At 47.4% G+C, this 26,076-nt stretch overlaps 1 protein-coding gene and 1 long non-coding RNA gene across 3 annotated transcripts in view; one reads left to right on the forward strand and one right to left on the reverse strand.

Annotated features, from left to right (window-relative positions):
• Positions 1-299: 299 nt before the first annotated feature.
• kirrel3l (kirre like nephrin family adhesion molecule 3, like) overlaps positions 300-26,076 on the reverse strand; it is a 35,988-nt gene continuing 10,211 nt past the window's right edge. The window contains exons 2-15 of one of the 2 annotated variants that reach the window (XM_037073794.1): positions 13,568-13,723; positions 12,786-12,935; positions 10,701-10,858; positions 9,065-9,215; positions 8,766-8,871; positions 8,179-8,327; positions 7,957-8,084; positions 6,582-6,708; positions 5,680-5,780; positions 4,750-4,948; positions 3,308-3,415; positions 2,978-3,087; positions 2,723-2,812; positions 300-2,605 (exon numbers count right to left, since the gene is read on the reverse strand). In XM_037073794.1, coding sequence (XP_036929689.1) covers positions 2,114-2,605; positions 2,723-2,812; positions 2,978-3,087; positions 3,308-3,415; positions 4,750-4,948; positions 5,680-5,780; positions 6,582-6,708; positions 7,957-8,084; positions 8,179-8,327; positions 8,766-8,871; positions 9,065-9,215; positions 10,701-10,858; positions 12,786-12,935; positions 13,568-13,723 — 2,225 coding nt within the window. In that variant the 3' untranslated portion in view covers positions 300-2,113. Of the gene's footprint in view, positions 2,606-2,722; positions 2,813-2,977; positions 3,088-3,295; positions 3,416-4,749; positions 4,949-5,679; positions 5,781-6,581; positions 6,709-7,956; positions 8,085-8,178; positions 8,328-8,765; positions 8,872-9,064; positions 9,216-10,700; positions 10,859-12,785; positions 12,936-13,567; positions 13,724-26,076 lie in introns of both variants that reach the window. The other variant, XM_037073793.1, reaches the window with a different exon arrangement.
• On the forward strand, positions 8,518-9,000 carry LOC119005851. Its single transcript, XR_005070600.1, has 2 exons — positions 8,518-8,654; positions 8,785-9,000. It is a non-coding gene; the product is annotated as an uncharacterized LOC119005851 (long non-coding RNA).

A 26,076-nucleotide genomic window follows, 5' to 3' on the forward strand; every position in this document is an offset into this window, starting at 1 on the left:
CCTGGGGAACAGAGGTGACAAGACGAACTCATTTCGTCAAATAATACCTACCTTTGTCACAGCTCTATCCTATTACCCTACGAGATGGGCATGTCGACTTCGGGAGGTGGATGCACGTACAGTAGGGGTTCCACCATCTCATCTGTCTTCATTAAAAGCAGCGCACCACTGGGGGAATAGAAAAATCAACATAGACAGCGCTGCTAATTTATGTATTCATCATTGTTGGTACATGGAACGCTTTGTTTATTGCCGCCCCCCCCCTCGCCAGGCTGAGAACTCAAGATTCACACCAGCCAGTTGTTTATCGGAAATGGTTTTATTTAAATATAAATATGTGTACAAAGGTACAAGCAACGGTAGCTCATTTTTAGCAAATAAAATTCTTAATACATTATTAAAAGAATGAACAAACAAATGGCAATTAGTCGTGTTCCAAAAAAAAAAAAAAAAAGCATAGTAACTGCATTCAATGATTGATGAACAAACGAGTATAGACAAGAAAAATCTGTGGACCCAATTAAATCAACCAAGATAGATACATATGTATATAAAGATACTTTACAATAGAGCAGCTTACACGCTGTACATTAAGGCTTATATAAAATATAAAAATAAAGACAAGCGATGATGTTTGCCTCCTCACTTTGAGTGACTTTTGTTCTCTTGTCAGGCTGCCTGGGAACAGCTTCATAGACAAATGGCAGTACAGGCGTCCATACTGAAACATCCAGGAGTTGGAACGCAACCGGGGCCGAGTGAAGAAACCAATGTCTCGAACATGAAATGGACATGAAGATAAACGCTGAAGATTTCACTAGACACATCATTTGCATGCAACAGAGAGAAAGTATGGGCTCAGCCATTTGTACAGATACTTAGTGTTTCAGGGTAGTACTGTTTCTTGTAAACATATTGAGACAATTTGATTGAGTTGTAAAACTTGAGTGTGTGTGTGTGGTCCGTGTTAGGACTTTCCCCCGCCTGAGCCTGCCGAAAAAATTGACAACGCTTGCATTCAAGTTTATTTTTAAGTTCAAGATTGCCACCGTTCCAAATCACCGCTTTTGATTGTTCTGGTAATAGCCTACTCTTGATTTTACAATCAGAAAACAGTAGCAGGGGTTGGACAGAAGTATTCAGCCCCCCGTTCCCCGCCCCCCCTCGTAAAATTATCACCATCTTTGGGTTTTCATGGCCTTTACCTTGTCCATCTTGGTACAACACACAGTTAACAAAGAGTCCCCCATTACCATGAAGGCTAAAATACACATTCTCATCGTATCTCCTTCTTTTTATCCACCAGTAAGTCCAACATGTTAGGGTTATTATCAGAAGAAGCTCCAGGAATACAGCTCAGGCCAGAAGTATTCCGCCGCTGATTAGACTCTTCATACAGTACAGTGCCTGGAGCACTTGTTGGTCAGTAGAGCTAGCCTGTTGTGCAGAATAGTTTGTCTGTCTCTGTGGATAGCTCAGTCGTTTGTTGATGATAGAGACACAGATGTGCTTAGAATTCCTTTCGCATGCCAACAAAACACCAAATGACAGACAACGATTGTTGTTGGTTGATCATATCTGTTTTTTTTTTTTCCTCAAATATGCCTTAGCTTGTCTTTTGAAATATTTTAGAGGTCGTGTTTGACATTTAGCGTTGACACTAAGTAAACTCTGGAAGGCAGGTAAACAGCTACCCCAGTCATTTTGGCCACCCAAATACAGGAGATGCATTTGATTCGTTTTCTAGTTGGCTCTTGCACCGACAGAATATCTCCACAGGTTTTGGGTGGTCATCATGTAGAGATAACCTGGTGAGGTATCACACTGTAATCAGAAGTCTGACTTGAACATCACAATCTGCTGAGTTCTCCAGCTCGGGAGCTCCACAGTTCACATCGTTGCAGATCCCTCAAACCATCACAACAAATAAAGGTCGGTTATCCCATAACCTAAATCACGCGACTCCCTCCGAACGCTGTCCGGACACATCCTTGGAGGACCGTCCGAGTAAAGAAAGTCTCTGTTCATGTTAGTCCAGCCACGTATGTGGAGCTGACAATGGTTATCTACTCACTGCTCCTATACTCTGCTTTTCCCCAACTTGTTTGTCCAATCAAACGTGCGTCTGCATACGCTGTGAGGGCCGGCCGTAGTCAGACTGCTGGGAGGACACTTGTGAGGAGGCATAAGAGAAACGAGACGAGCTCGACACCTTGCTGGCCTGGTCTGATTGGTCATACGCGTCCACCTTCTCGTAGGAAGCGGGCTTGACGTAACTGGTGAAGGCGCGGCCGTAGGTAGCGGGCAGGTAAGCGGAGCCACTGTAGATGGGATCAGTGGGATAAATGCTGGCCGACTGGGCGGGCTGCTGCTGGGCAGCTTGCTGCTGTTCGTACGCGGTTCTGCCCGCTGTGGTGGTTGCGTATCGGTGGGAGAAGTCATAGACACGAGGCTGGGTGCCGTGCTGACCATACATGGGGCTGGGGGAGGGCAGCTGCGATGGCGTGTAGACTGGCCGAGTGTTGGGGACGTATTCGGAGAATCCACTGCTGCGGATGTGGCGGTCCTCGTGGCCACGGACGTTGTAGTATCCATTGGTGGGATCCTTTGAGCGGGAGAGAAAAAAAAATACACCATGAGCTTTTAAAAGTTCAGAGTAATAGATGAAAATAATACACTCTTGTTATTTTGAGCGCGTTCCTGCGAGTATTTTCAGTTTTACCTTGATGTCCGATCTCTCATCCTCCTCCTCTTCCAGGAGGTCGCTATGTTCTGTGCGGGATGTCCCTGGAGACTCGCTGCTGTTCGGAGCCTGAGGGAAGACCAAGCATTTTTGAAGAATTACTAGGACGAACACGACCTCACTTGAACGAGAACAAAACAAAATTGGAGTATCGCGTTACGGCATTAATGTGACTACTGCATAACCATCAATAGAGATTTCTGGCACGCAGAGGTGGCGAAAAAAGAAATGTACCATGGGCTCTTTGACATCCTCCTCATCGTCGTTGCCACGTGTAGCGTTGTGATCGCTGTGAACGATCTGAACTCTGATGTCGCTCTTGGAAAGACGAGTGCACCTTTTGCCTGTGGGAATTGAGGATAAGAGGAGCTTTACTTGACATTTACAAGACATAACATTTACATCAAAAGTTCTATTCAAACGCGGGGTGAAACGGCACGAAAATCGAACAGGAGCTGCTCAATTTTACTGCTCGCAAATGAAAAAAGAAAAAAAAGACTTGGATCTGTTTGATGTGGAGAATTGGCTGTTGACCCTCTCGCCCATACTGACCGTTGAGCTCACCTTTGCCTGTGTGCCTGCAGCACAGGGAGACCAGGGTGATGACACAGATGAGCAGGACACAGCCTCCGCCTACTGCTCCGCCGACAATTATCAACATAGGCAGGGCTTCTGGAACAAGAAGAGTAATGGAAGGGAAGCGTGGCACGGGGGGGGGAGAAGGTTGTCAAGGGAAGGAGAGGGATGAAATGAGAGATGGAGGAGCGCAAGTGTCAGTGTCGAGAATATTCAGATCAGAGCAAAGAAAGAAAGCGATCCATTCGTTTGTCTTGCTAATCCCACACACGTCAGCGCCTATATAAATTCATCTGCAGTAAGCCCCGGCCTGCTCGCAGCCCGCGTATACTCGTGCGGGCAATCCGGCAAACCCACAGCCTGGCTATTGTCTCTAATCTCTCTGAGAGAAGGGTAACAAGGCCTGACATGCAATGAAGCAACAGACAGTAATCTAATTAGAGATTCCAGGAGATACCGCTGCCCATTTCTCTGGAGACCCCACTCTGCTACGTTGATGTAAATTACCGGAGAGGACCTTATTTTTGGTGTCTGCTGCAACAAAAGCTTCCACTGGCATCAGCGTGGTAGTGCTACTGCCTAATTCTGAGATTGCTGAAAGGGGCTCCAGCCTGGACTCGGCCCCGAGACGGTGATGGAGAACGCGAGCCCAACCGCAAACACATGTGACTTCCTCTAATTGACTTTTGTCCCCCAATCAATATCTATGTTATTGGGCAAACGTATTCATTAAAGGAACCATCTGCTGATTAAATCATATCGATTAGGGGAGTATAATTAAGATAAGCACAAGACAGGGGCAGCGCTTTCACCTTATCTGGCCCCCTTTCACAGCTAGGATTGAGAGTATCACTGTAACATCTGCAGCGGGGTCTGGTGGGGGATTATCACTCCTGTCAGCATGTGCGAGGGATCGTACGAATGGCTAATTTACCTGAAGTTTAGACTGAAGTTTGATACCAGACTAGTCCACAAGTCTAAAAGTAAGAAAACCATCCATGAACTGAGCTAAATCTGATCTACAATTATTGTGTAGATCGGATCCTAGATGCAGCAGTTAACCAGTGTTGTTAAAGGTGCAGCATGTAATAATTGGCCACCTGTTGAAGTTACACTCCAGACAAAAAGGGGGCAGCATATCAGCAGAGTGGGTTTGGCATCACTCAGCAGTCGTCATCAGAAAAAGCACCCAGATGTTGTTGATATTTGGGCAGACCAGAAAGCTACAGTGACTCACTATTGCCCTCTATTCCATACAAAATGGTACTCCAAAATAATGCAAGTAAGGGCTAGCTAGTTAGCATGCTAATCTCAGAATCTATTTTCAGTGCAAATTTTGTCCGATGTGATTTTAAGTTTTACTCCTGGTTCCAACTAGTGGGAGGTAGCCACGTTTAGTCACTAATCGACTCAACATCCTTAGTGTGTACCTTGCTCCTTCAGCGTGACCAGGGCTGTGCCTGTGCCGAAGCGGTTCCAGGCAGTGCAGTTGTAGCGCAGCTGGAAATCCTGTGCCAGAGTCTCGGACAGCACCAGAGAAGAGAGGACCCCGTGGTCACTGGTTACCGTCTGCACGGAGTAACGACCAGAGGTACCGGAGGACAGGCTCATGTCTCCAAAGGTCCACACCTGCGGAGAGGAGCAAGAGAATGGACACCAGGGAGTAAGTCGCTTTTCTATGAAGAATTCCCCACCGGTGAACATAGCAGGGGCCTATGCAGCTGTTTATCCTTAGATCCCTGCCTGCCACTGACTGAACACCAGTTTCTCTCTCTGTTCTGCTTTCTCTCCGCCGACCTCTGAGGTGCTCCGTGGCTGACACAGCGCACAGGCTCATGTTTAAGCTGCCTCCCACGTCTGCCCTGCAGGTGAAGCCTAAGGAGGGTTAGGTAGCTGCACTATGAAATAAGGCTCCTCTCTGCTGTCTGTAGCACAGGGCCAGCAGGGCACCTGTCTCTCACTCCTCCTCACACCCTAATTATCCTCTCTCAGCCCAGCGTACCTTCGGCAGTTCAACAGGGTCAGCCGAGTGATGCCTCTTGGGCCGCTAATTGAATGCGGTTTGGCTGAAACCTGCAGGAAGCCGGTCTCCCACAGCTCCCCACAACTCCACTTTCTCTCTAGTCAACGTCTGTGCAATTAGAGTTGTGAATATGTGCGTGTGTGTGTGTGCGCGCGGGCGCGTGTTTGTTAGAGTGCGAGGTGGAGATGCGCGGGAGCAAAGGTGTGAAGGTGAGGTCAGGGATAAAACTACGCTGAGTGATCCCTCTCATGTGGGTGTGGCTATAGGAGGAACACGGAGTATGGAAGCTCTCAAATGTAAGTGAATGACACACAGCACAAATAAGAGGCTCACTTACAATCTTATCAGGCGGGGGGCTGCTTCCCACCCGGCACTCCAGCTTGCCCTTGGAGTGCTTGACAGCATGCTGCGTGGCATCCGCTGTGATGATAGGAGGGCCTGGTGTGAAGAAGAAAGGAGGACGGAGAGAGCAGAGCGGATAATAGGAAAAAAGAAGAAGGGTAGTTTGAGATACTGACCAGAAACAAAGAATCAGATGTACATTTGTATGCTAGTCATTCAACAGATGACTCAAAACACAACAAGCAACCCTGTACAGAGAGAAGAAGTCCCTCCCCTTTGGGTTTCATGGTTATAAATAGCAAGAGACTCATTCAAACCATTCTCCCGCGTTGGTCTGCCTACGCAAGGCTACGTTTTGTGTGAAACCGCTCAGTGAACTACATCTGTCTTGTGCAATAAACATGACCAACACCAACATGGCCAATACCTTAGCAAGGGGGTTAGAGTTGGGTCAAATTTGGTCATGTTGACAGATGCAAAAGTGGAGTTAGTCGCCTCTGGAAGCTGTCTAGCATGCAGGGCTGGCTCCACAACCAGAGCTGTCGACAGGTTGGGGGGACACCTGGTCAGTTGGCCCACAAGGCCCATCTAACCCCAAAGATAACTTTGGATGCTTTGGAGATCATCTTGTCCTGGACACGAGCAAAACTATCGGTGGCCATGTATGCTGTTGGGTATCTCTAATTACATATTTTCACAGGCCTATACTTGACAAATGTCACATGTATAATTCAGGGCACAGTAAAAATGGGATAAAAAAATAATTGTCTCCTGCCATAAACTACTGTACATATTTTTTCCGAAATAAGGTCCCATGGTGGCTCATCGGAAGAGGAGAGGCTTCCCCTATCTATATCTATACTCTGGAAGGAAAAAAAAAAAAAAAAAGCCACTCACCATTTATAGTGAGAGTGACATCTCGTTCTGCGACTCCAATCCGGGGCACGATGGCCTTGCAGGTGTATGTTCCAGCATCCTCCTGGGTAACAGCCTTCAGCTGCAAGGTGTTACCATTACTGAGCACCTAGTGAGAAATCCAGAGGGAACAAGTGAGCAGCGTGTCAGAAAGAGAATGAGCAAGAAAGAACGAGCGAGGCGATGTAGGGAAGGGAAAAAAAAAAAAAAAAAGACAGACAAAAGGAGACTGGGACCTTTATCAGTGGCCCGCTCGTTGTGGAGGCAGCGCAGAGGTGGGCTGACCATTGTAACAAATGCTGGTGGTTTGAGTTTAATTTCATTGTGAAGAGCTTTAATCACAGCATTAAAGCACTCCAGCCACCGCTGAGTGACCGTGCTGCTGGGGAGATTGTTGTAATTAAACAGTGGGGACAGATCAGAGCGTACTGTGGTGTGAGTGGGCCCTAGCCTTTGGAGCTGCTACACTCACTCAGCCCTTAGCTCATTGATCCTGTCATTCCATCAAGCTGTGATTAATCCATTTACCCCCACTCCGTCCTCCCCCCCTCTCCACCCTCTCACTCTCTCCAATTTTTTTTTTTTTTTTTTTATTTCAACACACTCATGGAGTAACCCAATTAATCCATTACTCCTGGCTGTGTGAGGGACAGTAGCAGTGGGTGGATTAGAAAAATGCCTCCCTCAGAGGGGCTGAAAGCGCTCACTCTTTGAGATGACAGCATCGCTTACGCCACTCCTGCGGCATTCTTTACCGAGGGTGTTTTCTCCTGCATCGCCTCAGAAATTATATTAGTCGCCAGGAGAGAGGCTCCTATGGGATGTCCCTGCTGATGGTGTGCGTGCGCCGAAAAGATTTTTACCGGGATGATGTAAAGTGAAGGTGGAAATGTCCCATTTGTTCCACCTACGAAATTGACTTTGAGGAAATGGATACTCAAGTGCAGCCGGGCCTTTTTAATGTCTAAGAAGCAGGCGCTGCTCTGAAAGTTGCAGGACGCGCGGTAATGTTGTTAGTTTCAACCACACCTTTGCTCACTGGCTGACTGACTGATTGATGGAGCGATTGATTGAGTTAGAATTATGACAGCATGTCATGTACAGTAACGATGCTGCATGAATCTGTCAGCGGACGGACAGTTTTTTGCCAGAGGCTTTGGCCCTCGGGGAGCGTAGAGAGAGGAGGTGTTGAAGATTCAGCCTGAAAAAGAAAGTGTGTGTGGGGGGGGGGGGGGGAGAGATTCATGCCTGAAGGCCATGTGTGAATACCTCTCTCTGGAGGGGTAGTGTTGAGGGGTGGTGTTGAAACTTCACCATAGCACCAGGATAAAGCTATGACTAGTGTTTGCTGCCTTACCACACTGGAGCCGTGCTTCGTCCAGGCCAGGGTTAGAGGAGGGTTTCCAGTCCACGCGCAAGTAAAGGCTGCATCCATCCCGATGTCCACCGTCATTGGCTTGGGCTCCGACAGCAGTCTGGGGCCAACTAGGGCGAAGCAACGCGGACGGCCAGTCACAATCAATAAAAGGCGGCTTTTAAAACCTCAAAACACACAGCTCAGCCACAAAGTTAAACTCACATTGGACATCGACCAGCGTGCTGACATTGGTGCTGCCCACAGAGTTGGACACCTCGCAGGAGACGGGGTCTGTGAAGTAAGAGTAGTCCACCGTCACCTCAAGGCTGTCCCCGTTTGCCTCGGAGATGGGGACTCCTCCTTTCGACCACCTGGGATGGATGAATAATCACATTATGCGGTCGCATTAGTTCAGGGAAGGTAGTCGGCCATGCGTATCAAAGTGGCTATTAGCTGATTCGCAGCTTGTGCCAATCACAATCAAACGCTGCCAATCAAGCAGCCCATTTAACCCAATGAATCTACGAAACACTGCTGCATGCTTGCGCTGCCTCTTTCACCCCATATAATGTCGCGAAATAGTTCATGCGATTGCACTGTCATCATCTCAGACTGCTGGGATCAGAGGCAGAACCTGAGATCCAGGGTTCCCACATCTTCTTAAACATCAAACCCAATGTGATATATGCTGACATAAAGTAAGGAAACTATGATAAAATAAAGAGCATTTATATAACTCAAGGTCTTTCCCACCCCCGAATCCAAACCCTTTCGAGGATTTCAAACGATTTAAAGCGAAGGGTGGATACCTGTATCCGGTGATTTCAGGATTGGCCGAAGCAGAGCAGATGAAGAGAACCTTTGCTCCCTCCGTCACAGTCTGAGGCTGGACTGACAGAGTCACCGAGGGAGGGTCTGTGAAAGGAAAAAAAACCTTTGTGTTACTGACACGACTGTATGACTTGGCTCTTCATCAGATTTACTAATCTTATTGGCACCGGCCACCTTTTAACGGTGCAACAGGATTAAATGTCTTTTGACAGATTACTGAGCGTGGCGTGCTTTATTTTGGCGGTCTCTGAGGGGAGGCCGATGCCGGGACACTCACGCTGGACGTTGATGGTGACCGATGTCTGGCGACCAGCAGGGGCAGCTGGGTTAAGAACCCTGCAGGTGTAGGTGCGCCCGGTGTCGCTGTCCTCTGGGGTGATTGGAAGCATACTGACAGCCGCCTCCCTCTTCCCATCCTCCATCAGTGTCTGCACAACAAGGTGTAGTGCAGCGGTTAGATTGCAGCCCAAAGTCCTGAGCAGCGGTTTACAAACTTTTTAACAGACTCCATCACAACTGAGTGGAGCTGAACATCAGCTCAATGTTGCACAAGCGAGTCACTTGTTATTTGTGCTCGCACCACTCATAGAATATCTCTATGACACTGCAGGTCTTATTTTTTCATGTGTGAGGCATTAAAATTGCCATCCCGTTCTTTGGCATGGCAGTTAAATCATATATTTTATGATGCAGCGGGGGGATATTGTGCTGTTCCCACATTTCTGAGAGTGTTCCCCGTCAGCGCTCCTTGTTTGTCATCATCTTTTAAATCTATTTACTGCTCACAGAAATCAATACGCCTAAGTGAGGAAAGGTGTAGATTCTCAGGATATGGCTCACAGCTCTCTCACTTTCTCCCTCACACACACACTGACACACTGGTGGGGAAAAAAAACTGTGATGGCCAAGGTGCCTGTGTGTCGTTTCTTTTTTTCTTTTTTTTTTTTTTTTGGGTGGTGACAGTGAGGAAGAAGTGTCACACATCTTTGGAAAAAGAGCAAGGGCGAGCCAAGCCTTTTCCCTGGGCAGCCAAATCAATGGACGGAGGCTTTCACCTCCTCGGCCAGAGACACAAAAAGCATTTTTATGCTGGATCAAATCACATCACTCCCTGTCACCACCCCTCGCTCGGACAAAGCTTTCTCCTCCCCCCCGTCTCACTTCTTAATGTTGGAAAATTCTCTCTGTTTTTCACAAAGCTATCTCACCAGATAACTCTATATTCCTCTCTCCCCCTGTATTCCTCTCCTCTCCTCTCCTCTCCCCCCTCCCTCCTCCAATCCTCCGCCCTCCCTTCTCACTGCAGGCTCTCGCCTCCTTAAATGTGGCGTTTAGCGTCGTTTAGCGTGGTCAGGGAGCATGAAAAATGTGACACTTTCCCAGCCGTGGCTAGCTTACGCTCCGGCGCATCCCCATTGTGTTTCTGCATTGTTGTGGGTGATTTCTTCTCTGCAGAAACTCTACTGTATGAAACACTCATGCCTGTCTGAGCTTTGGCATGCTCCAGTTATGCTGTAGTGTCGCTGCATTAGCGAGCAAAAGGGGGAGTGGAGGGGGTTAGTGAGCGAGGGGTGGTGGTGGGTGGGTGGGGGGGGGGGGTTGGGCAGTGGAAGAGGAGGTGGGGTGGTTGGGAGGGGGGGGTCAGGCTTGGGTGAAAATGGGAGGGGGACTGCAGAGAGTGAGCGAGAGAAGGGTGGCAATAGTGAGGGAAAAAAAGCTGCCAGACCACGGAAGAAAGATGAGAAAAATAAAGAGACAAACTGGAAGAAAAGAGGGATATTATACCCTCAGAGAAAACATCTCTGTTTTGAATAGCTCTGCATTTATTCTCCGCCCGCTGTCATGTTTTGTAATATCGCGTGGGTGTCGGTGATTGAATGATAGTGTTCGTCATGGATCTCTTCTTACTGTACCTTGGAATAAACCGCGGACTCCATGACCTCGCCGTCTCTGTACCAGGTGATCTCGGCAGCAGGCTTGGCTCCCGAGGCTCTGCAGGTGAGGTTGTGTCGTGTGTGGGCCTTAAGACGTACAACGGGGCCGCCCTCCACCACGGGGTCTGACGGGGGAACTGTAAACCAGAACAAACATACCGCTCAAAACAACACGAAAGGCTCATTCCAGCTCCCGGCCAGCACAAAGAAGCGCACTGGTGCCGAGCTTGTTGTTGCTCTTCGCTCAGCATCAATGTATCGCGCAAGCAAAAGAGGCAAACATTAGGAGATACGCCTTATGGCCATGTGTCTGTTTAACAAGATGCAGTTTCAGACAGGAGGAAAGACCAAGAACTGTTGTCATTTAGAAAAAATAAAAACAGACTCAACCTTATTTATTTCCTTTCTTGGGACTAGCATTATTACTCTATTTGCTCTTACTGTTGCAGAGTGATGTTTCAACAGAATTGCTTATTTGTTCATTTATTTGCATGGTTTCGCACGCACCACTGGCAAGCCAAGCGTGCCACCCCTGATGAAGGCGTCTATCTCCCCAACCAATAAGAGAAGGCGTAAACATGGGGTTTGTGCTGGCCTTTCTCGCTCCCTCCACCGAACCAATTTCACTGTGTGTATCTGAATTGTCAGAGGTCCTTCCGCTGCCGCGGCACGGACACTAATGGAATCCGAGTGCTAGGTGATTTTAATTTCCATGCCGATTCCCCTGACTGCACTCCCGCCGTTGACTCCTTTGACTGTGCAGGATTGCTTTGGTCTCATCTGGCCACATTGATTTACACACACACACACACACACAGATCCATGTGCACACCCGCACACAGAAAGAGCCCCCTCCTCTCTTTCCTCTTCCACTCCTTATGTCCACACATAAACTGTGCGCTCCTGAGCGACGCACCTGATTTCATTTATATGTTTATGAAATGCACATAATGTTCATGAACCCCCCGCCTGGGTCCTTCAGAGTGCATTTAATGTAGGAAGGCAGTTTCACCAACTTTCTCTGCTGCCTCCACATGGGCATCTTTATGGCTGTGTGTGGGCCTGTGATGACCACGCTTGCTTTGTGCTGCCTTGACAAGCGACGTGCAGAAAGGTGGGCTGGTGGGCACAGGTGAGCTCCTGTGAATCTGCCTCATTTAGTAGAAACGTTCTTATGCTTGTGATCTCAGCCTGCTTGCCTTTCCATGGCAACGTTCTCTGTGCTGCTTGCCTCCCTGCCTCAGTGAACTCAGGATGCACACCTGACTGGCGACGGACAGATTCAAGGACAACAGGCTCTGGAGTGAACGTTTTGTGTTGTGGCAGAAAGCTGCAGCATCGTGTTCGCATCACCGTTCCCTGTGAGTTCCCGAACAATACTAGCCGAAGGTGTGTGGACAATTGACAGGACTAATTAATGAGTGATATTCCCTCGCATGCCACCAGATGACAGCAGTGCTTTGCCGATTCCGATTCCCCCAAGACCCAGCCCTCCTCCTCCTCCTCCTCCTCCTCCTCCTCCTCACCCCCCCTCCACCTCTGAACGTCTGTGTGAAGAAGTAGATCACTCACATCATGTTAATGTAAAAACCGCCTTGCGGTTGACAAATGTTGTGGCTCACTGTAAAATGTGCTAACTGTGCAGACCCTGACTTTCAAGCGGCTACGCAAGTCATTTGTGACTGCAGCAATCACATTATCCAAGACGTCCACAGTCTTGATTACCGCAACTGAAGGAGAGGGGCTTCCTTTTTTTTTTTTTCCCCCTAGCTTGATCTCTTGGCTCAGCCTTGCCTCGTCTGAATGATACTTTTCCTGACATGATCCTTTACCAGCAATTTACAATGGGGTAATCTTTGAGTGGTCTTTGAGTGTTTTGATGTGTTTTTTTATTTGTGTCTATGATAACTTGAGCGATTATCTTTTGTGTGCTGCACATGTGTTATTTGTCTTCAGTGTTTTGTGGTGAAGACACTCCCCCTGATTGTTCCCAAGCGCTGCCAGCCGGCAGGCCTTGGCACGGAGGCTGGCTGTGAGGATCATGCGTAGAGCTGTGTATCTTACCTAGTACAGTGAGCTTGGCACGGTGGGAGCGCAGTGCCGCCTGTGTAGCCTGACACTCATACACCGCGTCATCCGCCAACTCTGCCGAATCGATCAGCAAGCTGTGCTCGCCTGATAGCGGGTCGCCCATTAAGGAATAGCGCGTCCAGCCTGCGTGAAGCCAGCACAGAGAATAGAGTCAGAGACAAACAAACCAACCAACAACAAACACATAATGAAAGGACTATAAAATGAACAGACTTGTGCCTCGAACAAAAGGGGAGAGAAACGTGGCAAGGCTCTGTAAGACACAAATGAAAGCAAGCAGCACCTCACTGGGCCAGGAATTGAGCTGTTGCGTTAGCAGAGCAGCGTGAGGGCTGGAAAATGCAACACGTGAGCGGGCTGCTGTGTGAGGAGTCTGTCCTTTAAACACAGACATAATAAAGATGGGGTGGCGAAGGTCAAGAGGAAGCATTTCCACCTTCTCTCTAGTCCGCCACACATTTAAATGTCAACGTGTGACAAAAGCCAATTGATTATCTACCTTCCTACAAGACCCTTAAAATGCTAAGCAACAAATTAAAGTTCGCCATGTGCAGCGGTAGCCGACCTGTCTGCGGCACACTGTTCTCTAAACATTCATTTGCGTAAAACTCCAACGTTTGACAGAGAGAGACTCGGCTTCTAATGAGACCTGGCATTGATCGCAGCAAGACGGACTGAGCCAGGGAGAGCAATAAACACCCGGGAAGCAGCAGAGAACAGAAGACAGGTAGAAAAGAAGAGGCGAGAGACAATACCTGGAAGGTCTCTCTCTCCACCCAGCGCAAGGCCATCTTTGGTCCATTGTACCATTCCCCGGTAACCCACGATGACGCAGGGTAGCGTCACTGACTGACCAGCTACAACCACCTGGTCCTGAGGCTGCTGGGAGAAGTAGGCTGCTTGGGTGGCGGCTGGAAGACAAGACAGAAAGCAGGGCATGAATATAACATCTCTTAGGGTTTTCATGATGGTAGATGGACACTTCTGACTGAAATTCACAAAATAGCAAAAAAAAATTATATATATATATATATATATATATATATATATATATATATATATATATATATATATATATATATAGGAATGCTGAATACTGCGAGCAGACTGAAATGGCAGTTGGTTTCTGCGGAGCCAGCAGAGAGGCAGCACGAGGAAAGCTAAACCTGCACTGTAAGGGGTGTAAAAAGTTAAGTGTGAAAGAGAACAGACTCCCATGAACTGGTCTGCTAACTCTCTTGTTTTCGCGGCACTTGCTGAGACAAGGCTGACATGTGTGAAAATATTATTTTTTCCCTTCTATAAATGTGCGTTCTAAGAGGAAGAGTCAGCTGCGCCTCATAACTTATTTAACTCTTTCCCAAGGCCATATGGTTATGTGCTCGCTGACATGAAGCAAACACACACTTCTGGGAAGAAAAATCTGCCACTCTTTCAGAGGGCTTTTTTTTCTTCTTTTTTTTTGTAAAAATGGATGTTAAACAATCTAAACTCCATTAAAGTTCCCGGGGGACCCATCCGTTTGAGCCTGCTGAAAGTCAGCAGAGACACCTGCCGCCGTTCCGCTGCTGTGTTTAAGTACGGCAAACAGTCTCACCGGATTGGCTGGCCTGCCTTCACACGCATGCAGGAGCACAGCGTGAATGTGGATCCGCCGTTCCAACTGTTTGTGCCACTATGCTAAAGATTGAGTATTACAAACCCTACTGGCAGGGGAAGATGGCAACACTCCAGAGGTAACTAATCCGTAGGGGAAGGTAGGAGGCGAGGGAGAGGCAGTTGGTTGGTTATCTAAGTGGGGTGTCTGTGTGAGTCGGGGAAGAGGACTTTAAAAAAAAAAAAAAAAAGCCTTCCCTCATTCTTCTTCTCTCTTTCTTTGTTGCTCAGTGGAGAATGGAAGGGAAGGGGGACAGAGGAAGATAAAGAGGGTTCTATTCAGGCAGTGCTAAGCCCCCCCCCCCCACCCCCACAAACTGCTTCTCTTGGTGGGAGCGCTTAAACAGACAGGGTTGCCCCCCCCTCCCAGCGAAGAAAGCTGCTGAAAGGAGGGCAACATACGGCGGCCAGAGACGCGCTATTGTCCCCTTGTCCCTCTCTTTTAATAGGCCTCTTCATTTCCAATCAATCCTGCTAAATGCAAGTTTAATAGCTTTTCAATAGCAGCTTTTCCCCCCAGAGGGTAGCTGGGATTTTCTCTCTCCCTCTCTCTCTCTCTCTCTCTCACCCCTTTTCTCTTTGCCCGTCTCTTCCCCCTCTTTCTCTCGCTCCATTCTCCGCAGTTTTTCTTTTCTTTTTTGAGAGGGGGGGGGCTTCAGAGCTTGTTGGCAGTGTTTATTCCGCACTCAATTATCCACTTCATCTCGGGGTACACCGTGGACTGAACCCTTGCCCCTCGCCTCCCCTCTCTCCCCCCCTTTTTTTTTTTTTGCGCCCTCCTGCCACCGTCTCCCAACAGCACAATTAAAGCCGCCAAACAGTGAGTTCATCAAGAACGTGAGCTCTCCACGGCTCAGGCTGTTGTGGGTTTTTCTCAACGACTCGCCTCTCTAAAGAAAAAAAAAAAAGCCATTTTCAAATGCACCCATTCTCTCTTCATCTGGGCCAAAGCACATAGTTAATAGATAGTTCAACAGGGAAGAAAGATCAGAGAACAATGCATGTTTGCTCAGCCAATAATGTCTCCCCGTGCATCATTTCGCCAATGCGTTTGAAAAGCCCATCGAGCTGTGGATGCACACAGGTAGGCTGTATGTGTGTCACGCACTGTGGATCAAAAGAGGCCAATTTAAGAGCGTCAATGAGAAGTGAAACGTCTCCCAGCTCAGGCTATTAGGCGTTTAGCGAGGGCTGGCATTTTCCCATCATACCTTCCAAAAAATGCTGCCCGCCTGTCCCAAGCATTCTGCCTTTATGAGCTGCTGAGCGTTTTCATATGCCTCCCCTTGCAGAGGGAGATGGGGATTTTCCGTCTTTGTACGCGCACACGGTACAAACATTTTTAAGTATCTCGCCCAGAGTATCAAAATGTTTACAATGGGGCAACAATTCAGCGCATTGGTTGATTGTTCGGATGGATTACATGCGCTGAATTGTTTCTCTTCACCTCACCCACGTACGATTTCTCATGCTCACATATGGCAATTAACGCCACGGCGTACAAATATAGAGCACAGAGTATGTGCTGTGGCGAATGTCTTCACGCCATATGAGTGATTCATTGCTCTCCAGATCCCTTATTGAAAATGCTCAACAGAACATCTCGACTGGCTAATGACTCATGCCAGATTCCTTTAATTCCTCCTTGCTGAATTAGACAATTCTTTGACGGTGTATTAGCAGCTTAATTACATGAATACATTTCTGATGGGGAGAGAGGGAGGGAGGAACAGAACCAGACAAAGAAACAGTGGAGGAGATGCAGTCAGTAGAAGTATAGGAGGCCGTGGGTGTGAAGGAGCTTGTTCTTCTCGCGCAGCGGCGGCGTGTACATGTGCGCACAAGACGCCACAACGCCAACCGTACAGCAGCTTCACTCCAAAAAAATGAGGCGCTTGGGTTTTTTCTTTTTTGGCTGCGATTGAATCAAATTAGGTAAAGAAAGATTGGAATCCCCTTGAAATCCCAACATCTCTGCAGAAGATGTTGGTTTATTCACCGTGCAGCGTCGAACGTTACGCAGGTGTATATGTACAGATTAGTCGTACCGCACGTGGTGCGCTAAATGTTACTTTAAAGGCAGTTCAAATTTAGATTTGACAAGTCTTCGCCACCAAAAAAATGCAACATTTACTCTATTTCTTACCTTTGCTGTGTGTGTAGGAGCGTGTGTGCATTGTGCATGTGTGTGTGTGCGTGCGTGTGAGCGTTTTGCTTTTCCATCCCCCAGTAACAAGGTCAAAACACATTTGGCCTGATACATTTAAATCCGGATTTCTCAAAATGGAATATCATTTCACGCCGCTGGATGCACATAGGGCTAAGTTTGTGAGTGTGTGTGTGTGTGTGTGTATGTGTGTTTCTGCCCGCCTGTGTGAGCTCGGTGTGTGTGTGTGTGTGTGTGTGTGTGTGTTGTCTAAAAATATGCCATGGACGTTTATGTCTGCGTGTGCGGATGTGAGTGTGTGAATGAGTGCGGTGGGTGGGGCAGTGTTAATAGGCAAAGCAACTTGTCAGGCACCGGAGGGCACATTTAGCAGTTACTTCGACACAGTGACTTTGCTGTTTCTGTCACATGGTCGGAGTTAAGTGCAAAACAGCCTCTCTCTCCGACTTGGACACGAGCTATTAAAGGGCTTCTGCGTCGACCCCGCCGCTGCCTGCACTCTCTCTCCTTCATCTGAACTGATGGGGATACACTCACATCAGGGAGGATCAGGATGAGATGGACAGATGTCAGCAGTGATCCGTCCACCGCTGGACATCTGCCTTGATAGAATTAGATTGAACCAGTCACTGTGTGTGTGTGTGTGCGTGTGTGTGTGTGTGTGCTTGTATGTGTGTGTGTACAGCGGATGTGTAAGCGCCAGCCATGATGCTAAAGACTGAGAAAGATAACGGCACTGCAGATGACCTTTAGATAAAATGTGGATCTAACGCGCACTGTGCAGTGCATTTGCTACCAAGTCGCCACTGTCATAATCTGTTATGCCATTTTGGTAATCTGCCCCCCAAAAAAAACAAAAAAAACCCCCAAAGACTATTTGAGGCTGTAGCTCAGTTTAACCCCCACGTTCAAAAAGTCAGCTCCTTCAGATAAAACATACAATAACATCAGACTCTCTTGTTCGCAACAGCTCAGGCGATGCACTCTGTCCATTTCCCCGTGTTTTTACAATGACACTCGACTACATATGTTCATTCACTCTGAGAGGCTCTGAGCCGCGTTCGCAGAGAGTCCCTATTTTAGTCCTGATTTTATTCCATGTCCTCATTCCCGTCCAGAGCAGAGAGTGCAACATCCAGTCCTGTGGGGTCTATAAATATAAGTGCTCTCAACTTGACTGGACAATTTGCTCTGTGCAGTAATAATTCAGAATGTTATAAAAAATAAAAAAAAAACATAGCACCCAATAGCTACTTGCATATTTTTATTTTTTTTATTTATTTATTTTTTTGCCCCAGTGGCAGTGGAGGCAGAATCCTGCACCCAGCTGGTGTGAGTTTTCCACAATAAGAGCCAGAGAGGAGAAAATGAGGAGGGGAAAAAAAAAGATGAAAAAAAAAAAGAAAATGCTGCACAAAACAAGGCAATTGGCAAAAAGTGTCAAGCTTGGAATAAACAACCCCTCTCCCCAAATGCCATCCATTGTGCCTTGTCTAGATAAGGCTTCTAAATCGGGCTGGAAAATGCAAGCTCCATTTCTCTCTGTATGGAATTATTATCCCTTTGTTTTGAGTCAGGCTCTTTTGTCTTCCCCCTTCCTGTGTGTGCGTGTGTGTGCCCGTGTGTGTGTCTATATACAAAGTGGAGACAGTAGTGCTGAGGTAGCTGAACCAAGGAGTACGTCCCAAAGGGGACGCTGCACCCATCTCATGTTTGATCTGGCTACTAAGCTCATTACCACGACTCCTACAGAACTTCTGAGGGCTTCGGGGGGGGGACGGGATCCAGACAGATACCACCCACCGACTTGTGGCAGCGTGGCACCAACACATGCTCTTCGTGTGTGATCACCTCTGTTTTTCTTGGACTTGGACCGTGGAAACGGCTCTAGCTTGTGCCGCTGCAGATGGCCTCCTCTCGCTCGCTCACCTAAATGCGTCCCGGCCCTTCTCTCTCTTTCTCCCACATTGCAATTCCAGCTGCACTCCCACCCGCCCGCTCTCGCTATCTTTTCTCCCATTCTGCGTTTTTTTTTTTTTTTTTTTTGTGCCCAAATTGCAGTCTAACAGCTTTTTAAGAGCTGTTTTGCTGGAGTTTAATCCTCCTAGCCTCCCCTTTCAGCCTTTATTCCATTGTGGAACTCTTGGCTCAGACCGAGACCCTTTTTAGAAAGTGGACCCGCTCATCCCCCGCAACCCCCCCCCGCTGCTCGGCTGATACCCCTGCCACCCAGGGCATTCCCTCTCATTCCTGCATCCCTCTACAATCCATCCTCTCATTCCTCTGTTTATCACTCATACGTCTACAGTCAGTGAGCCATGATCCCTGAAATCAATGCCTAGCAGGCCCCCTCGGAGAGTTATATAAGGTGTTACTAATTGTTGATTTGCTTCCTCCATGGCTCTTTCTGCCATCACTCCACTTTCCCAGACTCCGTGTCAGCTGTCATCTCTTGCCAGCCTCTCTCTCCCTTGCACTTTCTCTCTCCCATCTCTGCTCTCTCCCATATCCCCCTGTCCCTTTTCTCTCGCTCTCTGCATCCCCGGTGTGAAAATCACAGGGGTTTGTGTCAGCTTGTCAACACAACACTCAAGAAAGCAGGGCACAGGGAACAACGGGAGAAGAAAAAAAAAAAAAAAAAAAAAGAAAGAAAAGAGCCACTAGATGTTAGAACGACCGGAAAAAAAACTGAGGAAAGGTAAAAATGGAAAAAGTGGGCTCCTGTCAGCTTCCGATTGCAAAGGAGCCGGGCCTGAGAGGGGATTGATGGAACGCTGTAATCAGTCTGTCTCCGAGGCTGTCACCACAAGGTTTTTTTTTTTTTTCTCTGTCGGAATAGGGCACTGCACACATCAGGGCAGCAGCGAGGCTGATCACATGGGAGAGCAGTGGCAGAGTTTCTCCCTGGGTACCTGCTACAGCAGATGCAGCGGATAGAGTAATAAAGTGGTATGCATACGAGGAGGGGGACGAAGGGAGGGAGAACAGGAGGAGGGGGCACCAGGAGTGCTGATGTGACAATAGTCGGCGTGTGTGTGCGAGAGTGTGTGTGAATGGTGCTGCAGTGCCCGTGCAATGTGCCATAAATACACCCATTCTTATACTGTCCCCTCACACACAGATGCACACTCACTGTCACAGCCCCATATCTTTAGGGTTTCCAGTGGGCAGAAGCATCTCCTCCGAGTATAATTCTAGCGCAGCTTTTAAAAACAGCTCCCCCACTCTGAAGCCGAGAGCCAAAGAGCTGAGAGCTGACTCCGCGCAGACAGATAGCAAGTGACTGGCTGGCTTGCTGGCTTGCTGGCTGGCAGGAGGACAGGAAATAAAAAGCCATATAAAAAAGGGAAGAAAAGGGGAGGGAGCCAGTGGTGGCGGTATGAAATTGTCTGTACCCATCAGCCAGCAGTGTTGACAAGATGTTGATTGAGCTAGTCTTGTCATTTCGTGTCATTCCTGCTTACCCCCTGGTGTTTCCACTGCAAGACAGCTGCTGGCTGGATCTGTGTCACAGTTTCAGCCCTCTTCCGCCCCCCCGCCACCACTTCACTCCCTATCTTTCTCTGTCGCTTTTTCTGTCTGTATCCCAGTTTACCTCACCGACTCCGACCGCCCCCCCCCAACTCTCTCTTCCACCAGTGTTTGGATGGAAGTGCTTTCAGTATAATTTACCGTGCTTTTAAATCATTAACTTCTTGTGCTGTTTGCAAAAGCCCTGGTTTAGTGTGTGCACAACAGCTGACGCTGTGGATAAAACAGCGATGGTACGCAACATGTGACAGAAAAGGCTTCTCAAAGATGGGACGGGAGCCGGGTTCTAAAAGAAAAAAAAACAAAAAACGTTCTCATTCCCCGCCGCAGTCGTGACAAGTAAACGACACAGATAAATATATAAATAAATAATAGATTCAAAATCCATAAAACAATGAAGAGATCATGTTGAAATTGCCTCCATCTCTTGCTTTTTCTAAAAGGCGGTGGAAATGAAAACAAAGGAATTCTCTACATAGATTCTGTACTGGGACTCTGGGCCTAATGCCCTGGAGTGTCAATTAATTTAGTCTAGGGATTTGCGGCCTACTCTTCCTAATTGAGCCCGGTGGAGACCCCCTTGGCTCTTAACGATAGGAAGTAGTGCGTTTCATAATTAATATTTTTTTTCCCCTTTATTATTATTATTTTTTAATGAGGGTGGTAATGTTGTAAATGCATGCATCTCATTAGAGTAAGAGGGCCATCTACACCATTGTTTCACTTCTGCAGTGTTTGCTGCTGGTGAGATGAATAAGAGATACAACCTCATTCAGAGGCAGCGATGGCACACTGAAGTCGGAGCTGCGCTTTTGTGTGCGCGTGTGAATATAAAACAGAGCTCGCTCAATGAGAGTCTCATTAGTGTTGCTTAATATGTGTGCTTTTTAAAGCTTAGAGGTTAATGCCCGACTTGCCTCCATTTCACTGGAGCTCTCTTTAATTTGATGCATAATTCTTTTTTGTCAGCAGCTGACAAGAGCCCCTTCAGAGAAAGCAGCTGAGCTGTGTTGTGAACTCTGCATCCAACAGGAACACAAAGGCACACAAACACTCCTAATTAAACCTGTTTAAAATGCGTCTCTTCACTTTCTTTCCAATGTTCGCGCCGCATTACGGACGGTATTTCAGAACTATCCTATCGCCCCATCTCTCTGTCCGGAGAACATAACTCCTGGTGGTTAAACAAATTACCTCCTCTCCCAGGAGAGCCATGGATCCAGTGGAAACAATAAGTGTGTGATTCACAATGCTGCCGCCGCTCTGTTCTTACAAAACGGCCTTCAAATTGCCATTTTATTAATCACTGTCTGTGGTTAGTCTGTGACCGGAATTCCCGCTCCCTTTTCATTTGGAGGTGGAGAAAAGAAGGCGAGTTTTTAATTTAACATCACATTTTTTATTCCGTTCATCAAGATTGCCTGTAACTTGAATCATTCCTTTAAAATTACTGATGACTAAGAGCTTCCAGAACACAAGAAAAGGGAGGGTGGGTGGGGGGGGGGGGACGTTACCTGCCGACCTCAATACATCCTGCTTTGTGTTGAGAAAAAGAAGGGAAGGGGAAAACTAATTTCCTGAAACTCCATTTCTTAAGCGTTGATTAGTAAAGGAGCATAATTAGAGTGAAATGTGAAGTCAGGGGTTTTTTCAGATTGCGCCGCTTCCTCAAGAAAAATCAGGCCATGATTAATGAATAAATGATTAATGAGCGAGCTAATTAATCAATTAATTATTAAGCAAGCACTCTGAACAAGAAAGCGGGCAGGATGACGGTGAACAGTGGATATAAGAGATGGTTAGGTTGTGTGCTGGAGAAAAAAAAGGATTTAGGATAATCTGCCTGTTTGTTCTGTCAGTTTGTTTTGTCTTCCGTTCCAGGGGAAGACGAGGAAGAGGATGGGTTGATGGGTTGATGGGCGGGGACGGCGGGCTCAGCCCTGATCGTGAGCTTCCCGAAGCCCTGTGCGAGGGAATTGACCTCAGACTGCCTCGTCCCGGGGTCAGGGCTTGCAGGTCGCTTGAAAGTGAAGCCTGGCAGAACATTTGCAAAGTACAGTCGATGGTATTTGCATTGGGGCTGCGAAAGGCCAAGCGACCCACAGTCAACAGCTCTTGCGAGGGAAAGAGTAACGCCGAAGTTCCCTTCTCAACCAGTCATCTCTCCTCCCCCTGTCTTTAACTAGGACACCCCATCAATCTTTGATAATGTGCAGTGTGGGTCTCTCCTGTGTGACCAGGCTGATGAGACATCACAGCAGGGATTGATGTATGAAATGCAGGCTCGCAATGTAACTGTGATATACTGGACCGTTTCAAGTCAAGTTTGACCTTTTTTTCCCGGATATTAATCGCTGCGGTGAAAGAATATATGTGTGATATATCCCTCCCCCAGGAGCTCCCCCACACTTTTATTCTTTTGCTCCCTTCTATACCTTTAGCTTAGTGCTGGTGGAAGTGTGTGTGTGTGTGTGTGTGTGTGTGTGTGTGTTGGGGGGGGCGGTTTCTTTCATTCTTTCTTTTTTTCTTTTTTCCCCCAACTCCGCCGAAAGTCCCCAGAGCTGCTACACAACAGGATATGGGACACAAAATGTTATTTTATAAGCGGATGGGTTTATTGTTTCTATTAAAATGCGGCATTACTCTGTAAAGATGCATCCCCCCCCCACAACACCTCCCTTCGACACCCGGAAACGCATCCTCAAAGCGAGGAACATGAGAGACGGATCTTTCATCCCCGCATATCTTTCCTGGCGTTTACTGCTGGCCTTATTAACGGAGTTGTGAGTGACAGAGGCAGAGTGTGCCGGGGGAATCTCAAGGGGCTTTGATGGAGGCAAGCGATGGAGCTGCAGCGAGCTGAGGGCAAGATCATGCTTACGTTTATCCGCTCAAAGTGCTTTGTAAAGTTCTTTGTCTGCGTATTCCTTTCCCCTACACTCCTTTTTTTTTTCTTTTTTTTTTTTTTTTTTTTACGTCTCTGCGTCTTCTGGTCCATTGTTATTTATTTTATTTTTTTTTCTAACGGCCACTGGCTGGACTAGTGCTGCATTCTCTCCTAATCATAGCGTGGCATTGCAGATTTCCTCAGAGTCAAGTGGGTGTGAATGGGTCTTTGTCATGCTGGGTAGGTCGGCTCATTGACTGTGAGACCCTGGACATATGGTGGCTGTGTGTTGGGATGCATCGTGGCAGAGAATGCCGTGGGTTGGGCTCTTGACCCCTGCCTGGCCTTTAACACCTTACCGGCTGCACCGCGTGGCCGTGCGGCTTGATGAACTTAAACACCTCATTGTGCGGTCTGTTTTTCGGGGTGTGTTTTCTTTAGGAGTTTTTTTTTTTTACACTCTGGATGAAGAATGTGCGGTTCACAGTCGGGGCAGATGTGTGCTATGTGACTGTTTTACCAAACACGGAGCACACGCCTTTTTCTCAGGCCGGCACACACACACACACACACACACTTGCAAATGGACACACACTTGTCTGTAACACAATGTTTGCACGGTGGGAGTAAACAGCACGTGTATCTTTGATGGCCAGACTTCTACAGAGGAATCTTTCTTTTGTCCCGGTGCGATAAGACTGTTAATTAAGTGTCTAACAGGGACGTCTCGCGCTTCCACTGTGGTGACACTGCCACCCGAATAGAGCCACATCACACAGGGAAATGAGTTCAGTCCTCGTGTCTGGTCAGAGCACAAAGACGACAGGAGCAAACTTCAGACTGGGGCTGGTCGATTTCTGATGCCGTTATATTGGAATATACCGCTATATTGGAATATTCAGTGAACAGTGCTTGCAGTTTACTTGAGCATTTCAGTTTTCTGCTACTTTACACTTCCACCTCCACTACATTCGGAGGCAAATATTGTACTTTTAACTCCATTTCATTTTTTTTTTTTTTTGCAGACTGCACCAAAGCAAAACAAATCTAAATTCATTGATTTGATCTGTCGCTGAGAACGATATGGCAAGTCAACGTCAAGTCTACAGTTGATACATACATGTGAATATATGTTGAATTTATTCTTTTACTTGTACTTTTAATACTTAAGTACATTTTGTATCAGAAACTTTAAGACTTTTACTCAAGTTCCACTTGTATGAGTTGCATTTACTTAGAAAGAAACATTATAACAGGATAACTTTACTTCAGCTCAAGTATGACTTTTGGGTACTCTTTACAACACTGACAGTAAACTGACTAACTTACCGGACTGTTCTACTTGTTTGATCATTTGCCTTTATTCACTTTGTCTCTAAGTGTGGTGATGATTTGTCAGTCATCCCGATAATATCGTTGCAACACTGCGATATTTGGTCAAAATTATTTTGATATTTGATTTGGTCACCCAGTCCCAGCATTTAGAAAGTGTTTTGGAGGAGATTTCAAAATACTGACATATAGATGTAGGCCATTTTATGTTAAGGCGCTGCTTTAAACTTGAACACATCGCTCGTGTTTCCTTCATTTGTCTGTTTGCAAAACAAGACTTTCTCTGCAGGTCACATCTACCGAGTGGCCTCCAGTCCGGGGCTCTGATAAACAGGTGGAGCGTTACATGCTCTTAAGCCCATCTAGTGAGATGATCGATCATTAGACAGAATGTGGAGATAACTCCCTCAGCTTGCCTGCTGGCTACCGCTGATCCCATATCACCCTCGCAGGATACGGTATGAATCACAGGAAGTTGAGCTCGATCTATATAGATTGTGCCGCTTGATTACAAATGAAAAAAAAAAAAAAAAATCCCATTTGGCTTAGCCACTCGAACGCCTCGGAGTCTGGCTGCGCGCTGTGTGAATGTGTGGGTGTCTGCGACGCGATCTGCGTGTGTGAAGTAATGGCTTTTTAACTTTCTTCCTTTTACCGATTTCTGATATTTGCTGATCCCCCCCCCTTACAATCTGTCCTTACCTCCGTTCATTTGCTTTGCTGAGTCCATCCTGCACTTAAATCTCCTCTTCTTGAGGGAGTCGTCTTTTAAATCTTAATTAAAACAGACTCCCACCCCCCCTCACCCCCCCAGGGGCTGGCTGAAAGCAGCTTAGAACAATCAAGAGGACGGATTAGAAGTGAGAAGAAAAGAAGAGAAGAGGAGACGCGAGGGGAGGGGTGGCGGGGGGGAGAAAAAACAACAACCAGAAAGGAACGCCGGAGAAAAATATTGAGAGGAGAGAGAGAGGGAGAGAGAGAGAGAGAGAGATGACCCCTTTCCCTTCATCCCCGTGATCCTCTCTCTTTCCCCCTTTGCTCTGACTCTCCCTCGCTCTCAGGGCTCTGGAGTCTTGGCCTGACCTATTGACATTCAGCTTCTCGGCAGATTAAGCAGCGAATGGAGCCACTGCAAAGGGTAAACACACTGGAGGAACAATGACCAACAGGCGGCAACCTTATTGGATTCTAATTAACTGCCAGGAGAGCTGGCTGGGGGCATGTTAAGTGCTGTGGGACACAAGTTAGAGCCCCAGACCTTAAGCACCACACCCCCACATCACCTCTGTCTCCTGCACACCGTCTCCGTCTCCCTCTGTCTTCCTCCATGCTCTCCCTCTCCTCGCTTTTCTTCTCTCTTCCAATCTATTTGCTCGCTGCTTCACATATGGCCCACGAGAGCGGCAAGCAGAGCCTTTTAAAGCACTCCTCGGAGAGCTATTTGCTATCCCTCTTTCTCTCTTTCCTGGGCCACCTCTCCTTTTTTCTACTCCCCCCACCCATCCTCCTCTCTTTTTCTTTTTCTTTTTTTTTTTTTAACAAGGTGGAACGAGGCTTGTCCCCCAGAGGTAGCCGTTTGAGCGATAAGGTTAAAATAGGCTGAAAAATTGGGAGAGATTATTTGATATTGAAGAGATTGAATTATCTGGAGTGAAGGGGGGGAGAGAGGGATGAAGGAGAGCGGAGATCAT

This window comes from Acanthopagrus latus, chromosome 17 (assembly GCF_904848185.1).
Source record: "Acanthopagrus latus isolate v.2019 chromosome 17, fAcaLat1.1, whole genome shotgun sequence".
Lineage (NCBI taxonomy): Eukaryota > Metazoa > Chordata > Actinopteri > Spariformes > Sparidae > Acanthopagrus > Acanthopagrus latus.